Raw genomic sequence first — 18,403 nt, 5'->3', positions numbered from 1 at the left:
ACTGTAAGATAAGAAATTTGTATTGTTTTAAGCCATTAAGTTTGTGGTCATTGGTTACACTTCAGGAAGAGGAAAGGAATACAGGTCTGGAATGCTGGGTAAAAGCAAGATATTTTAACTATAATTTCTATCCTGACTTTCCCTATGTTGCATTTTCCCTCATGTCATGTGGTGAAGGAATGACCACAGGCATTTTGGGGAGCTGGATAAAAGGAAGCTGCATGGGAATACCTTTAACTTAGGTTTGAGGGAATATATTTATATAGCTTGCACTCATGTCTGCATATAGTTAACTTGTTGCTGGTCATCCAGTGTAGAAACGGCTTCCATAAATACGACTGCCCATCGTGCCATCTCCCCTGACCATCATGACACGAAGGTGAAGGAATAGAAGAAGTATGGGGACATGAACACATCTCTTGGTTTCAGACACCATAAGAATGCAGGTGGAGGGGGAGACACAAGACTTGAAATATATAGAACCAGAGGTTTCCCCAAATTTGACAACAATCCTAAAACTTTACAAGGCATACCAATGAAAAACTGTAAAGCTAAAATGAATTTTGCTGAACTATCAGTAATGAAAACCATGGTAGAGGAAAGACTGGATTATCTTTCCATGATCTCTATAGAAAATATTTCAAAATATTTGTCACGTGAAAAGACTGTCAAAGAGCATGAAGTCAAAATGCAGGGGAAAAAAGAGCATGACAGATGTGAGTTATTATTATTTTCCTGGATTTAATGATATTTATGGCATCCGTCAGCTTTTTGAAATGGTATTTTATTAATTTTAATTTGTAATTTAAAATTCATAGTTTCTTTTTTCAGCTTAAGTAACATTCCCTTTTGTAATAATTATGTATTCCTAACTTTGTGTTATTTTTTGAAAGAGGTGTCCCTAATTTACAAGTTCAGATCCTACTTCTGGCTATATCTTTAAAATCTACCCAAAAATCAACTCCTTCTTACCACCTCCACTGCTACTACCCTAATCCAGTACACTGTCATTTCTTGCCCATTTTATTGCAATGACTTCTTAACTGGTCTCTGACTCCACTTTGCCCACTTTCCATCTATTCTCAGCACAGCAGAGTGATCCTGGAAATGTAACGTAATTAACGTAACATACTGTAACCTGATGTACCATAATGTAATGTAATGTAATGTAACTTAATGTAACTCAGAACATGGATTCCACTTGTTTGAAACCTTCCAAAGGGCTTCCATTTTACTCAAAATAAAAGCCCAAATCCTCAAAATGTCTTACAGGATTCTCTCGTTTATGCTACTCCAGCATCCCAGTCTTCTTGCTATCCGAACGTCAGGCTTGCTCTCATCTCAAGTGTTTGCACTCCGTCTTCTCTCTGTCTAGAACAATCGTTCACCCAGATATTTGCATAGTTAGCTTCTTCAGGCTTGTTTGTTTTTTTTTTTTTAAAGATTTTATTTTTTCCTTTTTCTCCCCAAAGCCCCCCGGTACATAGTTGTGTATTCTTCGTTGTGGGTTCTTCTAGTTGTGGCATGTGGGATGCTGCCTCAGTGTGGTCTGATGAGCAGTGCCATGTCCGCACCCAGGATTCGAACTAACGAAACACTGGGCCGCCTGCAGCGGAGTGCGCGAACTTAACCACTCGGCCACGGGGCCAGCCCCCACCTTCTTTAGGTTTTTACTAAAATGTCACCTTCTACGTGAAGATTCCCTGGCCACTCTAATTACACGCTCCACACACACACTCTCTCTCTTTCCATCCCCCTTTCTTTGTATTTCTTCTTAGTATTTTCACCATCTCTCAGTTTTGGTTTGTTGTGAAACCTGAAACCAAATAAAGTTTTTCCATTCATTCAATTTCAGGTAATACATCCACTTCAGCATCTCAGTGAGGAAGATGTAAGTTTGATTACTTTAAATATAGCTTTTGTTAGTTCTTGGGTGATTCACAATCCCTAGTCACAACTCAAGAACATTCTCCTGGGTTTACTCCATGATTGCACAATATTCCTATTTTCTTTGTAAAGTCTTGGTTATAAACTTACACTCTCATTTAACATAGTTTATCCTGTTTCAATCAGGGAGCATTTCTTTTTCATTTAATTTCTCTGGTAGAAACTATTGAGAGAATCACCAGGGCACCAGATTACATTGAGGTATATTCCTTTCTTAGAAAAATTCATTTATGGAAAGGCAAACAGAGCTAATTAATTTCATTCATGGTGCCCAGGCATGATATTGCTGTAATGAGAAACGGTAATGAGGGAAAAATGCTTTCTTTGAAAAGAGAGGCAAAGATGACTTATTGCTAGAAAAGGGAAAGTTTGAAAGCAAGAAAATGAGTTTTTAAATGTCTATATATGACATTGGGGATTGCTTATAAAAGCCTTAGGTCAACAGATGTTGCGTTTATAAAAGTGGGCACCCCAACTTGATCCTCCTATGAAGAAAAGCCTCCACAGTAATTTTTCAGTCAGAAAATACATTTTAATTGAATGATTCCCCAAGGATTCCTTTAAAATTCCAGAGTTAGAGGAAATACAGTTTTATTTATTTATTGGTCACAGTCCCAAATTTTGTACTTTAAAGTTTCATGGAGAAATTCATTTGGAAGTATGTCTCAAAGTGAATTGAAATTGATTCCTCAAAGGATAACTAAATATAGAATGATTGCTTTTTAGATAAATTAAAGTATTTCCTCCACTTCTATTATTGTTTAGCTTGAATTAAAAAATTTTCAATTTATATAGGCATGGTTCTGATGATGAGAACTGAGTGTACTGTTTGCTTTTAAAATCAAATCTTTCATTTATTCATTCAAAAGCATTTAGCAAGTGCCATTTGGGAGCCTGGTACTCTACTCGGTGCAGGGAAAGTTTTCTGGAGAAAATGATGCCAAAATTGAATAGGCAAAAATAAACATTTATTGGGGCCAGCCTGGTGGCACAGCGGTTAAGTTTACACATTCTGCTTTGGCAGCCTGGGGTTCACTGGTTCGGATCCCAGGTGCGGACCTATGCACTGCTTGTCAAGCCATGCTGTGGCAGGAGTCCCACATATAAAGAGAGGAAGATGGAAACAGATGTTAGCTCAGGGCCAGTCTTCCTCAAAAAATAAATAAATAAATACATAAATGTTTGTTTTATTTTAAATGTTTAAGCTGTTGCCTTCCACTGCAGGCCCAATTTTCTATATTCTACTTTGTAATTCTGAGGTTAACAATGGTTTTTTTTTTTTTTTTGACAAGTGGCTCTGAATCAGGCACTGAGAGTTGCGTATCCTGGAGAGAGACTGGGAGGCCAGAGAAGGAAGGGAATTGCTCCTTCTGTTTACTTCCTGGTTATTTTAGCATCTCAACAGCAACACTTCTCCCTGCAGTGCCAGTGACCTTCAGCAACAGTGGCTGTTTTAGGTTTGTGGTTTTCCACACAACTAGAACCAGGCTTATCATGTCCTCACAAAGACACCAGCACCAGCTGGCTGGTGCCCCTTTTTGAGTCCTGAGTTTGGCTTTAAGTTTTCATAATTCCTTCTACTGCCGTCTGCCACTTCTTCCCTACTCTGCTTCTTAGAGTTGTTACCTCTGTGATCCTCCAGTGTCCCCTTTTTGCCCTTTCAGTTTTCTAATACATGATTAATACCTCTTATATTAAACTTTCTATGTTAAATAACCGATAGAGTTTCTACCCCCTGGCTGGACCTTAACTGATACAGAAACTGATGTATCTCCAACAATTTTTCAAGTTATTACATTTCTCAAGTTTCTCTTGATATAATAACCTCTGGCAATGTCTGTGATATAGATAGATAGGTAGATAGATAATCTACAGACTCAGTAGTTTTACAAATGCAGAAAATAGAAGAATTAAGAATTAGGATGTTTCAACTCTTTTCCCTAAAAATGGGATGGCCAGTAATATGATGAGAAACTGAAGTTTATTTTGTTCTTTTTTATAAGCTTTACTCAAAGAATAATGGACAAAATTTGATTAGTTGGTGTGGCAAACCTACACTATAATTATGTACAAAGGACACTACCAGATATATAAAACTGTAGTGCTTGCTTCAGGTATACACGCATCCTAGGTAATTAAAAATGAGCACACCTTGGGTGACGTAGGGAGGTGAAACCATTGGCTGCTACACTTTGAGTAGAATGAGTTTAATTTAATTCTAATCAATTCAAATTACAAGTTAAAATGGTTTAAGTGCTCAACTGTTTCAAATTTCTATGAAAACACATTCCTATTATTTATAAAGCCCAAACATATTCTATATAACTACTGGCATTTTTTCTCAGTTATATTGCTCAGAGTCTCTCCATTTTTTATATACCTATTTGAAATTTTGGTTTTACTCTAAAATAAAGTGAGAAAAGTCGACAGAAACTAATTCAGTTTGAATATTGAGATCAGAAATTCTTGTTTATTGTGATCTGTAGCCTTACAAAGCATTTGAAATGGTGGTTTGTAGAGTACAGAATATTTTTTAAGCTTTTCTATACAGAAGTTTTATAGAATGTAAATCCTCTAATCCAGTCCATAGATGGCTGAATTTTTTGAAACCTTTTTATAAAGACTGCTAGACATATCATTTCAAATATAAGACAGTTATAATGATACTACTCATTTCCTAATGAATTCTTTGAACTTTTAAATTCAATCCATCTTTTCATTATGTTTAAGAAATCAAATGTTTTTCATTACATAAAATAATTCTTTTTTGCTCTTTAAATATTTTTGTTGCTGTCATTTAGGTGTTTTGTTTTTTAAAATCCATTTTTTTGTTCTTTAATGCAGAATTTGAGTGGCCTATAATTTAGAAATATCTCTGTCAGTATCTGCCACATTAAATAGTTCAAAGAATTGAGATATTCTTAAAATGACCTCATCATCATGCCTCAAATTCTGAAGAATGAATACTGGATAATTTTAGGTACAGAGGCAGAAAGATTTTCTTTAAGGATATGACATAAAAATTTTAAAACTATACCTTATCTGGCTACTTTTCCAGAAAAAACTTGCAAAATAATTAAAATAGCATTTTAAAATCACTTATGATATCATATTCATATTCATATTTAATCCAAATTCCAGAAGGAGAGACAAAATATATAGATAAAAGGTTACATGTGGGGAGATAAGGACTGATAATTTTCCAAATGTGATGAAAAACATGAAGCCACAGACAGAGAAAGTACACAAGAGTAATGTACACAAATCTCATGCACGAGCATAGATTTAAAAAAATCCCAGACAGGACTGAACTGAATATAGTTTATGTAGAAGGTCATGATAATCATGTTGAATCTATTTCAGAGATGCAAAGGTGGTTTTACATTAGAAACTCTACGTAATTCCCAGCATTAACAGATTAAAGAGGGAAAAATGCACTCAATAAGTGCAGAAAAAGCATTTTACAGAGTTTGGCATCTCTTCACGATAAATTTTCTTAGAAATAGGAAGGTATGTTCTAAACCTAGTAAAGAGTACCTTTCCAAACTAGTAGCAAAGAACAATCTTAATGACAATATATATAAAAGATCCCTGTAAATTTACAAAAAAAAGACAATCAATAGAAAAATGGGCAAAAATACCTAACCAAGCATTTCACAGAAGAGGAAACAATGTTTGCTACAACACGGAAAAATTGTCATTGACATTAGAAATCAGGGATATGCAAATTAAGATCATAATGACATGCCATTTTACAGCCTATATTATACTGGAAAAAATAAGAAATCTGACAGTATCAAGTGTAGATTAAGATGTGAAGCATGGAAACTCTTACATATTGCTGGTTAATAACTGAAAAAAAAATACTTTTTGAGTTGAATATGTGTGCAACTTATGACCAGGAAATTCTCCTTCTAAATATATGCCTTAGATGAACTCTCGCACATGTGCACTTATAGGAATATTCATAGCAGCAATGCAATAAAAAACCAGACAAAAATGCCTATCCATGAAGAAAAGAAACGATAAATAAGTTGTGGTATAGTCATATTTTTAGAAAGCTTGAGAACAAGCAAAGTGAAATGACATAATGTTTTAGAGATACAAACAAATGTAGGAAATGTTAAACAAAATTCAGGATTGCTGTTACCGCTGTGATGGAATCAGGCAGAGTTAGGTCAGAGCCTACAGGGGGCTGTGAGCACGGGCAAGGTTCTAGTTCACAAGGGTACGGTGGTGGGTTCACAGGGATACGTTTTGGTATGCTTTGTAACTTAAACATATATTCCACATATTATTTTATATATTTTCAAATTTGATATAATAAAATTTCAAGTCTCTTTAATTTTGTTTTTTCTTAAATTCAAGCTTTAACTCACTATTTACTTTGTAGCTATTATTTGATAGTCTTCTTAATTCAGCTGCAGAGAAAGCTTATAACTTACAACGTCTGTAAAGAATCTATTTGAATTTGCTAATCATGCATTAATGCAAAATGGAATGCACACTACAATTCCAATTTTGTAAATAGAAATACCTCTACATAGACACATATAAACAGCATATTTTATGTCATAGTTACAGTAAAATTTCAAACCTCATTTCTTGGATCTCCCTCCTGCTTGAATTGCAGATCAGGAAACTGGGCCTTTCTTGGGGTCCTCCTCCCCAGTTACCCCTTTTAGGAGTCCGTTTGTGGCGGGGGAGGGGGTAGTGGGAGGGGAGCGGGGAGGAAGGGCGGGGTGGGGGGTGTGGTGAAGACAAGGGAATCTCCCATGTAACAGGAGATGCTGCTTCCATGACCACTGTAATCCCTGTCTTCCTTTTCTGCTGCCCATTGTCACCTTGTTGTCACTGGGTTGTCACCCATGCTGCTGCCTGCCTCCTTTGAATTCCTGAACTCTAAACCGCACACAGACCACTTCCCAGTCTGCTGGTTAGCCTCCTCTTGGTGGAGCAATTTTCTCTTGCTGGCTTGCAGAAAAGCTTTCTTATTTTGCTTCTTATGACTGGTCTTTTGATGAAGGTTTCTATTAGCAGATGTGTTGGGGGCTCTAAGTGACACTTTCTTTTATGCCACAGTCCTCTTTTCCAGGGCAGGAATGGGTGGAGGGAGGGAATGAGGAAGCTGGAAGCTGGGGTTAGATCAGGGGGATGGTCGCCTATGGTCTCACACTTTTCTGGATCCACCCATCCCATCTCCTTTGGGCTCTGCTGCTCAATCTGCTTCATTCTCCAGTATTCTTCTCATTCTCGGTGATTTGCTTTTGGGGGCTTCATTATTTCCTCCACCAGTTCAGTACCAATAGGGACTCTTCATTCATTGGTTAGAGCTATACATACCTGAAATATAAACCTACCATACAGCTTCTAGGCCCCATGACAATCACTGAATCTGTTTTAGTGTCCTTGACCATCCTATGACATTGGGACATTCCTGATTATTCTGTGACAGTTAGGAGGCTATTCCACCCAGAGGGAACAGAGAATTTTTGATTGAGGTCATCCAAATCCACACATCAACCTAACAGTATCCCATCTCTGACCTGGCCCCAAATAATATTCATTTGGCCTCATAATAAGAAAACAAAGGAGGGGAGGAAGAGCATACCAAAAGATATTAACAACAGTTACATAAGGGGGTGAGAGTATGGATGACTTTTACTATCATCCATGATACACTTCTTTTAACTTTCTAATTTTTTTTAAATGAACATTTCTTAATTTTATATTGACAAAAAAAGCCATGAAAGAAACAATTTACAGAAAAGCTTTAGGAATCTATCATAGTCCCAGAACTTTGCCCAGCATCTTCTGGTGGTTACTGCTGTTAGAAACATAAGATAATTCCTTTTGTTTAGAATTTTTCATGATCACAAAGACATCCATAAGCAGATATTTCTACTTCAAATCTCATTTGGGATATTTGCATTGCTTCTCAAGCAAGTAAATTTCCGTTCTCTTCATTAGGCTTCCACATTCTAAGATTTTTTTTTACTATTGTCATCTTCTCTCCACATCTGTCTCGTTACCACATCATGCAAAATGAATCATCTAACAGTAATCACCGAGGTGTCAATATATAGCTACAGAATGGAATTTAATCCTCTGTCCTCCATTTGACATTGTTTCTAGAGGCCTCTCATCAGAGCAAATTCTCTTATTTTCTTATTAAAAGTTTTTACCATCAGAGAAACAACAGCTAGTCCCACACATATGACTAATGAAAGCCAGACATTTGATTAAAAGTAAATAACATTAGAAATGTGAAGTTCCATAATTATACTACTCCCCCTGTGGCACCTTACCAAATAACTGACTACTATCAAATACAGGGTTCTAGGTTAAATGCAAAAAAAAAAAAAAAAAAAAAGAAAAGAAAAATTAGAGAGACTTATTTTGTGACTAGCATGGAATACTGGGAGTTCAAAAGCAAAAAATGCTTCTGCTCAGATGATGATTTCTTAGACATCACAAAGCATTGTTAAAATACATGTATTTTAAATTTACTTTACTTAAGTCTATTTTCAAAAAATAAACACACTCTATTTATCTTTGTTGATCCAAATATTTACAGCAAAATATTGATTCAGAAACCATCCATATAAAAGGCTTGCAAGATGATATACTTGACAGAATTGAAAGTCACTGAGACATATATTATATAACATAGATCACTTGCATGAAATTCTCTCAAAAAGCCTATGAGATAGATGGGATTGATATCCTTATTTTATTGAAAAGGGAGCTGAAGCTAGAGCATGAGCTGCAGACCCAAAGTGCCCAGCTAACGAGGGATGGAGTTGAGAGGCAAACCTCAGTTGTCTGAATCTACTGTCAATGTTCTAGGACAAGCTACATCTCTTCATGGAAGATGGGTAGATCCTGGCTTCTCAACAACTAATTTTAAAACAACCAGTATAAACTAGTTTTGCCACTGTTACTCAGCACCCTTACCAATCTCTCTACTTACATGAATAAATATACCTCCTTTAAAAACACCAGAGGTTCATTAGACTATGTACTGGGCCCTCTTGCCCTAACATCTGTGCTGAGGCCACCTTGTAAGTTACCCTCTAACAAGGTTGGGAGCATCCAAAGCAAAGCAAGCTTGGCCATGCGATGTAGAAGGCAGAGGGAGGCTCTGAAGTTCATTTTTCTGGACCTTTCTCAGTTTGTAATTTATGTGGACTCTCAAAGTCTATAGACTGGCTATGGGGCCGCTATTGGGGTTATGGCTGGTGAGGTTCCTTTACACAGAAACCAGGGATGGACTGCCAAGCCTGGTGCTGGAGAGAAGACAGGGCAGAGACTGATGCATGTACACACAACGATAGCTGAGTGGTGGCAATGCTAGCAAGAGGGAGATGGCCAGTGGAGCCAGGGAGTATTGCCTGAGCCCAAAGAACTGACTATGGGTTCAGAACCACAGATTTAACACAGGAGGCAATATCAGCTTCAGACACAGCCCAGAGCCCAGCACGTGCTCCCAGCCCACTTCTGAAAACCAGCTTGAGGCCAGGGAGTCCCTTTCCCTCATGTCAGAAAGACATGTAGCTCCTTTGCACATACTCAAATTCCATTTTAAGGGGAGAAGTAGGGGAGATGCGAGGATACATGAGACACAGGGAATTTTTATGCAAGGAAGATGAACACAACCCAAAGGGACCATGTAACTTTTAACATCAAACTAAACTTTTAATCACAGAAGAATAAAAGTCAGTTTTTACCCTCAATAAACAACTGATAGAGGCAGAGATAATGACCAGATTAGTTATGGCCAAAGTAAAACAAGTTAATTTTCTTTGCACATTCAAGATGTAGTGTGAATTATACTCTGTCACCTGTGTACAATGGCATTCCCTGAGAGTCACTTTTTTCCAAGTCCTGTACATGCATTATCTCACTGAATTCTCATGCAAGCCCTGTGAGGGAGGAATCACAATCTCCACTTTATAGAAAAGGAAAATGAGGCTGAGAGAGGTTAAGTAATTTGCACAAGGTCACAGAGCCAGCAATATAGCTGAGAGAGAAAAGCTGATTACTCACTTACATGTTTTAATTTAAAAATAGTTAAAATACATTTTAGATGAATTGGATTTTTGAAATTTGAAGATGTTCAAGTGGAAGACTTCTGAATAAAGAAAGCTGAGTCTGCTTGTAAAGGAGTATTTGCTTTCTAATTTTCATTTGAGACTTTGATCTTCAGGCAAATTTTACAGAAAACTTAAGCCTGAAAGGAGCAGTCAGAATTCTGCCAACTGCTGGCAGTGAGGTTGGAATACGAGTTCACTCAAAAGACACTTTCAATACAATTAGAAATAAAAGGCCATGGCCACTCCTCTCCGGCTGCATGACTAAGCAGCTTCCAAAGTAGAAGTCTTCAAGGTGTGGACTCTGACTTAATCAAGTCATGGCTGAATTCCTGTTCAACCACATAAAAACTATGCAAATCGGCGAGCACTTTGAGCTAATTTCCAGTTCACATGGCAACATGTCAAATCAGGATTAAATGAGATAACATACGTAACACATTGAACATGGTGCCTGCCACACAGTTGGTGCTCAAAACTCTCAATTTGCATGAATCTTTTTTTTTTTTAGTGAATCTTAATATTATTTAGTTCTCTGTGGTTTACTATATAGCCAATCACTTTAATTTCCAAATCTTATTTTGTTTTTATATTTAGCAAATGCAAATGTGCACCTGATGATGTACTACCTGGGGTTATAAAGACAGAACAAAAGAAATAATCTCCTGCGGTGTAATTATCAAGTTTAGAAAATGCATTTGCTTACCAGCTCACTGAACTCATTATTGCCTAGGTCAAGTCTTTCCAACTGGGCCAGTTTGTGCATCGACCTATAACAGATGGAGAAAAATACTATTGTGAGGCAGTGTATGACACATTGTTCCAGAAGACATTCCACCCACCCCCGTCAGCTTTACCTGGGTGTATAATGCAGAGAAATGAGGGTATTTTTCATCAAGAATTAAACTGCAAATATACGGTAATGCATGCACACTGCCACCTGAACACCTGTAGTAGCTTACCATGTTCCCAAATGCCAGTCTATGGTTGGAGTACAAGGCTGGCTGCTTAATGAAAACCTGGGAAGCTTGTTAAATATCTATACCAGAAGGAGGTGCAGGGTGGGGCTTCAAATCTATATTTTTAAGAATCACCTCAGGTTTGGGAACCAGTGGATGAACCAAATTCTTAGTAAAGCATTCTAAAATCCCACAATATGGCCACAATGTCATCATCAATCTTATCATTTTCTACTTCCCTAAGTGAACTTCTGTTACAGACAAACTATTGTACTCATTGTCTCCTAGACGTATTGGCTTGAGTGCTGCTGTAGCTCTGAGCAGCTGTAAACCCTTGGAGAAGAGGTAGAGGTACCCTAGCCCATCCCATGTGCCCTCTGCATTTATCAAGCCATTCTTAAGTATAACATACAACATAAGAAAAGATAGTGTTTTTCTGAGTTTCAAGTTTTTCATTTCCCCACTGACCAGAATGCTGTCCTCAAGTCTTGACTAAACGAAATTTTGGAGGCATTATTGACTCAAATCTTAGAAATTTTAGTTCCTTCATCTTTCAAATGGTTGTAGTAATTCTCTTATAGGGCTTTTATGAGCAGTAAATGAAATACTTCTGTAATCCAGACACTGTCAGGCACTCAGACATGCAAAACATTTGTACTCTTTCTTTAACTCAGCAACTGTTATTGGAAGATTATTATGTGTTAGACAATCTTCTGGAGTCTGGGGTATAGCATTGAATAAAAGTAACAAAAATTCCTGCTCAAAAGGACTTTACATTCCAGTAGGGAAGAGAATTACAATAAATAAAATAATTAAGTAAAATAAAATAATACACTAAAGGTTATAAGCACTATGGAGAAAACCTAAACAGAAGAGGAAGATAGGAAGAATTCATATAACATAACTGCAATTTTTAATAGGGTGATCAGGAAAGGTGTTACCGAGAAGATGAAATTTGAGCAAAGGCTTAAAGGAAATGAAGGAGCATGCTAGTGCACAGATTCTAAAGCAAGGACATGTGGCTTGCTTGCAGACATCCTGGGTTACCGGTGTGGCTGAAGCAGAGTGAGGGAGAGGGGAGTAACACGATGATAATGGGGAGTTAGATAATATGGGTCTTATAGCCCAATGTAGAGACTTTGCCTTTGATTCTGAGCAAGATGGAGGGTCACTGAAAGGCTGTGATGAAGGGTACGACTGAAGTGACTTATTCTAAAAGGACATCTTTCATTGCAGGCTTGTAAACAGACTGAGGAGAACAACGGTAGAAACCAAGAGATCAGGCATGAGGCTAATGGAATAAGCCAAATGAGAAATGATGGGGGTTTGGAGCAGGGTGGTGGTAGTGGAGGTGGTGAGAAGCGGTTGGATTTTGGATGTATTTAAGATTAGAACTGAATGTTTTGTTGCTGAAGTGGCTGTGGGGAGGAGAAAGGAGAGTCAAATGTGACAAAGTGTGTTTTGGTCTGAGCAACTACAAGGATAAAGTTGCAACTGACTGATGGAGAAGACAGGGTGGGGCAGGGTGGGGTTGATCAGAGGTTTGATTTTAAATGTTCTCACCTCTGCCACCCCACCAAAGAGATAAATACCTGAGTTGATGGATGTGTTAATTAACGAGATGGAAAGAAGCCTTTCACAATGTATACATATATTAAATCATCACTATGTACACTTTAAGTATCCTACAATTTTATTTGTCAATTATACCTCTTACGGTTGACAGAAAAAAGAAATATTAAATTTGAAATTTCCATTTTAAAGTCAACTCAGATGTCAAGCAGGCAGTTATACACACAAGTCTGGAGTTCAGGGAAGAAGTCCACGCAAGAGAGAGAACTTGAGCATGGTCAGCATAGAGGTGGCAACAAGTTTCGAGAGTATGAAGTTATCAAGGGAGTGAGTGTAGATGAGAAGATAATAAGTTTAAAAGAGCATGACAACAAGCCAAAGAACAAGCTAGAGAAGTGACTAGGGACATAGGCGGAAAACCAGAAGAGTGTGGAGTCCCAGAAACCAAGTGAAAAGGTGTTTTAAGGTGAAGGAAATGACAGATTGTGACAAAAACTGCCAATAGATCTGAGAACTGACCACTTGATTTAACAACCTGGAGATTAGTGGTGACTTTGAGAAGATCAGCTTTCTGTTTTAAGCCTTTGCTAAAGATCTTTTTTCCATTCAATATGACTTTACCTGTACATTTCTCAGTACTATTTATTCAATAACACAAATACATTGATTTCCTCATCTCTCTCCAGTTTTAGGGTTATCAGGTTACCCAATAGAGTAAATGCCATAGAAAATATATATGTAGGTTTCTAAGAGCACAGAGGAGATGTACTTTTTCAGCCTTGAGAAGTGGGAGTAAAAAACAGGAGGCCCTACTGTTACTTTACTTTGGTTTTGAGTAGTTGCTCAGGCTACAGAATTAGAAGAGATGGATTCTTTGGGAGGAAATGTCAAAGGGGTGAGTTGAAAGATATCATGGCCCATTCAAGGAACTGCAGGTTAGTAAGAACAGTAAGAAATAAGGAAAATAGTAAGAAATAAGAAATAATCTGTAGGCTAGGGCCAGATCATCCACGTCAAGCCAAGGAGTTTGAGTTTGAAATCAACGGAACCTTTAAGATTTAGATAGGAAAAATATGTCAGATTTGTATTTTAGAAAGCGCACTTTGGCAGTTTGGAATGGTGTAGGAAATGGGGAGAGGATGTGCTAGCCAAGAGGCCAAAGAAAAGACTGTCCTGAAATCCATATGGGATATAATTGGGGCCAGAAATAAGACAATGGCAGTATGGATGATATGGTGGATATTATGAGAGATGCATTGGTGAAGACACAACTTGGTAATGATGATGATTGATTGGATGTGGGAGGGAAAGGAGAGGAAAGTATTAAAGATAGTTTCTGGATTGAGTAGCAGTGTAGGAATATTGGAATGGAATAAATCTAAGGTGAAGATAGGTTGGATGGAGTGAATTCTATTTTAACTACTATAGTGACTTTGAGGTGACTGTGAGAGACTCATACTAGGAGAAAATGTGTGTGTGTCTAGAGTTCAGGTAAAAGGTCTTGACTGGAAATAGAGATCTGAAAAATAAATAAGTGATGTTTCTTGTCTATTCCATCTGAAAATTCTCTCTCCTTTTTAACTCATACACCATTTAACTTCTTTCCATGATTTACTTGGCATTCACCACTTACTTTCTTGAATTGTTAGTTTTTCATATGTATATGCCTCCTTTCCCCAGACCTTAAAGTATGTTTCAAGGCTCCCAGGAGGGTTTGTGTGGGAGCACCACAGACCAAAGATGGTTATGAAACCTTGGTAAGAATTGTAAGGAGAACATCTGCCTTGTCTTTTGCCAAATCTATATGACTGAATAGATGCTTCTAGGGAAAGGGGTGTCAGTGGTTGGGCCCCATGAAGAGAGAATTAGATTTTCCTCTGAACCGGGGAATATTGAGGAGTGGCAGATTCTCTCAAACTTTGTTCCCAGCACATGCCCAACAAACAATGAACACCATAGCTTGGGGAGCCAAGAGGAAGGACCAAGTGACCAAACATGGCAAGTGAATGAGAAATGACCACAGGAGTAGCAGAGCCACTGGCATTTGACTTGCGTAGCCTTAGGCAAAAAAAATATTCTAGTGAGAATCACCATGAACTGAAGACCAGAAGACTTTCCACAATTTCCTGGATTCTATGAACTCTGCAGTTCTCACTAACCCCCCAAAAGGGTATCATATAAACCTGAAATAGATTTTTTTTCTAGCCATAGTGGTTGAAGACCAAGACAAAATTAATTTTGTTAAATAAAGAAATAAATGATATCTTGTACTTGAGTGTCCTAGAGCAAAGTTTACTAGTTATGTGATTTACCTTTTTTGTTGGCTAAATGTTAATAACCTCTTATATAATCCTTTGTGTGACAACGTTTTCAGACTCCCTAAACACCCTGATCATCTTTATCAATGCTTCTCTTCCAAATGGCCAGATCCAAATCTGGCACCCTTGTTTTTGTAAATAAAGCTTTATTGGAACACAGTCATGCCCATTTGTTAACATATTACCTATGGCTGTTTTCCACTGCAATGACAGAATTGAGTAATGAGACGGAGACCATATGGACCACAGAACCTGAAACATTTCCCATCTCTGAGGGCCATGGCGCACTCAGAATTGAACACTATTCTTTAGATGTGGGCTGACCAAGACAATGTATAAAGAAACCATTTCTTTTGTTTCTATTAGTGTAGTTTAACTTTGATTCTTTTTGGTGGAATAGATAATCTCTATGTCACCTCTAAGCCTTTTTCTTTTCCCATCCTGGTCTTAGGCTACTGCTTTTGAAACATTTGGTTCATAAATTCATAAATTGATATCTTAAATTTATAACACAGCTTCCTATCATTCCTTTGCCATTCATTTGAATGGACATTTTTCCTTTTGCTTGTTCCTGAACAACAACAAAAAAAGCTTTCCTATGAGGTTTTCTAAACTATTTCCTGAAGCTTATTTAAGTACTGTTAAAATATCAATCAAAATGTCAAAATATGTTGTCTTCTATTTTAATTTTATCACTTTTCATTTTTATGATCCTAGTTTCCATCAATGTTTAATTACTGTCACCAAATTTTCATTCCATCCTTAAAGTTTTACTTCTGTTTTGGGAATTATGGTTCCAATATGATTTCTTACATATCTTTAAAAAATTGTATTCTTATTTCTACTTTTTGAATATGCCATTCAATATCATTTCTTACATTTTACACCTTTCAAATTGACTGTCATTACTATAAGATTTTAGACAGTCTGGAATGCAGCCTATTGCTTTTCCTGTTCATGTGCTAGGGCTAAACTATAATCATTCTGCCAGATTGTCCAAAAAAAGTTCCTTTTAGATGAACCTATGTAAGAGGTTTTTAATTTCATCAGGATACAAACAAGTAAGACTTTGTCAGAAAAATAAAATAGAATTCATGGTATTTTTATGTTACTAGTGTTCTTTGTGAGCATTCATTCATTCACTTCTTATGGCTTCTTATGGCGGGCACTGTGTGGGCACTGGAGCTACAAAGATTTCTGGGAAGTAGGCTTTCTTAATTTTGGCACTATTGGCATGTTTGGACCTGTTAATTCTTTTTCATAGGGGCTTATTGTGTGCCTTGTAGGATGTTTAGCACATCCTACACAGTCTCTACCCGGAAAGACTTATTTTCTAAATGGAATGACTTTTAAATGAATAATTACTTCACAGGGTGATAAGCGCTAGGAGGAAAACATGTATAGATTGCCAGAGGAGCACAGAAGAAGGAACACCTAACAGTTCAGTGATTACGGGAAACTTTAAGAAGAGGTGACATCTGAGCTGGGTTTTGGAGAACCTTTCAAATGAATCACATATATTTGCACATGTGACAAGAAACAATGAAAATACTAAAAAAGTACATCTGAAGCTGAGGTTTTTTCTGAGACTGTAGCTTAAATCCACAATGCTAACACATATCTTTAAAGGATGTAAAAGTGAAGAAACTCTAAAAATTCCCATTAGAGTTTATTGCCCTACCCTCATGGCTGGATAAGGGGACTTCTGGGATGCAGCTATCTTGTGCACTGCAGGATGTTTGTCAGCATCCAAGGCCTCTACCCACCAGATATCAGTAGCACTCTGCAGTTTTCACAACCAAAATGTCTCCAGACATTGTCAAATGTCTCCTGGGTTGGGGTTGGGGACAAAATTGCCTCTAGTTGAGATCTACTGTGCTAGAGGAATACTTCAGGCCTTTATCTCCTCTCTTTACTGTTTAGTTGGAGGGTGAGCATCTTCTTCCATTTGTTTACCTCCTCACTCTATTTGGCGGGTTCCCATGTGGCCTGTCCTTACGCAATTTGAGCCAGCCTGCTTGAGGGATGCGCTCACTTGCCTCTGCTCCTCACTCTTTACAGTAAACACATGTGGGTCTGAGGCCCATCTCTCCGTCCCTACATGGGAATCCAACTAGTGTGAATTCCCCTTACAAATGGCTAGCCTTTAAGCTATGATCACCACCAGAGGTCAGGGAGCCGATATCAGGACTTGGGCACAAGTTTGGGCCACATTCTTCATCAGTAATGCTGGTAATTTGATCTTCATCTTGCTGATCATTTAGATTCATTTGTAAGTTCACCTAGTTATACAAAGGAACAAGTTCTAATGAAATTTGCTTGTATTTAATGATGTTTACCAACTTATGGTTATATTCACATGTAAAAATTGTAGAAATGTGTAAAATTTCTATGATTGTTACTTTTATCCTTGCTGTTTCTCCTCCTATAATGTTCTTTCCGTAAATCTTCTCGGAGCTGGCTCCTTTTCCTCAACTCAGCTCTTATGTCTCCTCTTCATATCCCCACTGCCCAAAACAAAGTCTCGTTCCCATCTTCACTTCATATATTACTGTTTCATTCTCTTCTTAATACTTACCATTGAAATATTTAATTTAATATTTTTATTTATTTCATTAAATATTTGACACTGAAAAATTAAAATATATTTTGTTTGTTTGCTAATTATTTCTGCCCTACTAGACTGATGCTTCATGAGAGCAAGTAACTTGTCAATCTTATAAATAGCTTCTCAATCAGTGCTTGTTTAACGAAGATATTCATACGTGCATGAATGAATGATTCTTTACCAATGAGAAGTGTGAATTCTAGAATATTTACAAAGACAAACTTCTCAATTTTTATCAGGCATCTACAATTAATTAACAGTTGCCAAGGAAGCAGCTACAATTAATTAACAGCTGCCAAGGAGATGTCCTGATAGGCCTGTTTTAATGAATACTGTAATGAACATACATTAGCTTACTTATTGTGGACTGTGCATGACGATAAAGGCAGATAAGGCTGAGGCTCGCCAGTCCCTGGATATCTAAATCTTGTGTTAAGTTGACTTCCTGACATTTCCAATAATAGGTTTTTAAAAAATTCAAATAACAAAAGAAATATTAGGTGAAATATTTAGGTAAATTTTTTACTTCTTCGGATATCTGAAATATAGCAACAAAACTACGAATGTAGAGTCGTTAAGGGCATATTCAGACCACCTGGGTGTGAATCCCAATTCTACCACTCACTAGCCGTTTGACATTAAACCAGTTAAAGAACATCTGTGCACCCCAGTTTTCTCATCTGTAACATGGGGATGATAATAAGAATCCTTACATCATAGAGTTATTTGGATGATTAAAACAGCCAATACAGGTAAAGCACATAAATGGTGCCTGACAAATGGTAAGTGCTCTTTAAGAGTTAGCTGTTAAAATACCTAGAGACAGATTTCAGAGTTGGAAATAACTTAAGAGGTTATCTAGGCCAGAGTTTCCTAAAGTTTTCCGAAGGACTTACAGGTGTTGCA

The 18,403-nt window shown here is 37.3% G+C and overlaps 1 protein-coding gene across 4 annotated transcripts in view; it reads right to left on the bottom strand.

The window, feature by feature from the left end:
* The window catches only part of LRRC7 (leucine rich repeat containing 7), a 499,243-nt gene that overhangs the window by 158,984 nt on the left and 321,856 nt on the right, over window positions 1–18,403 (bottom strand). For all 4 annotated transcript variants that reach the window (XM_044749558.2, XM_070486576.1, XM_044749553.2 and 1 more), the window contains exon 8: window positions 10,747–10,810. In XM_044749558.2, coding sequence (XP_044605493.2) covers window positions 10,747–10,810 — 64 coding nt within the window. The remainder of the gene's footprint in view (window positions 1–10,746; window positions 10,811–18,403) is intronic.

Source organism: Equus asinus, chromosome 16 (genome assembly GCF_041296235.1).
Source record: "Equus asinus isolate D_3611 breed Donkey chromosome 16, EquAss-T2T_v2, whole genome shotgun sequence".
Taxonomy (NCBI): domain Eukaryota; kingdom Metazoa; phylum Chordata; class Mammalia; order Perissodactyla; family Equidae; genus Equus; species Equus asinus.
The sequence above is the reverse complement of the archived record's forward strand: the minus strand, read 5'-3'. Positions and strand labels throughout refer to the sequence as shown.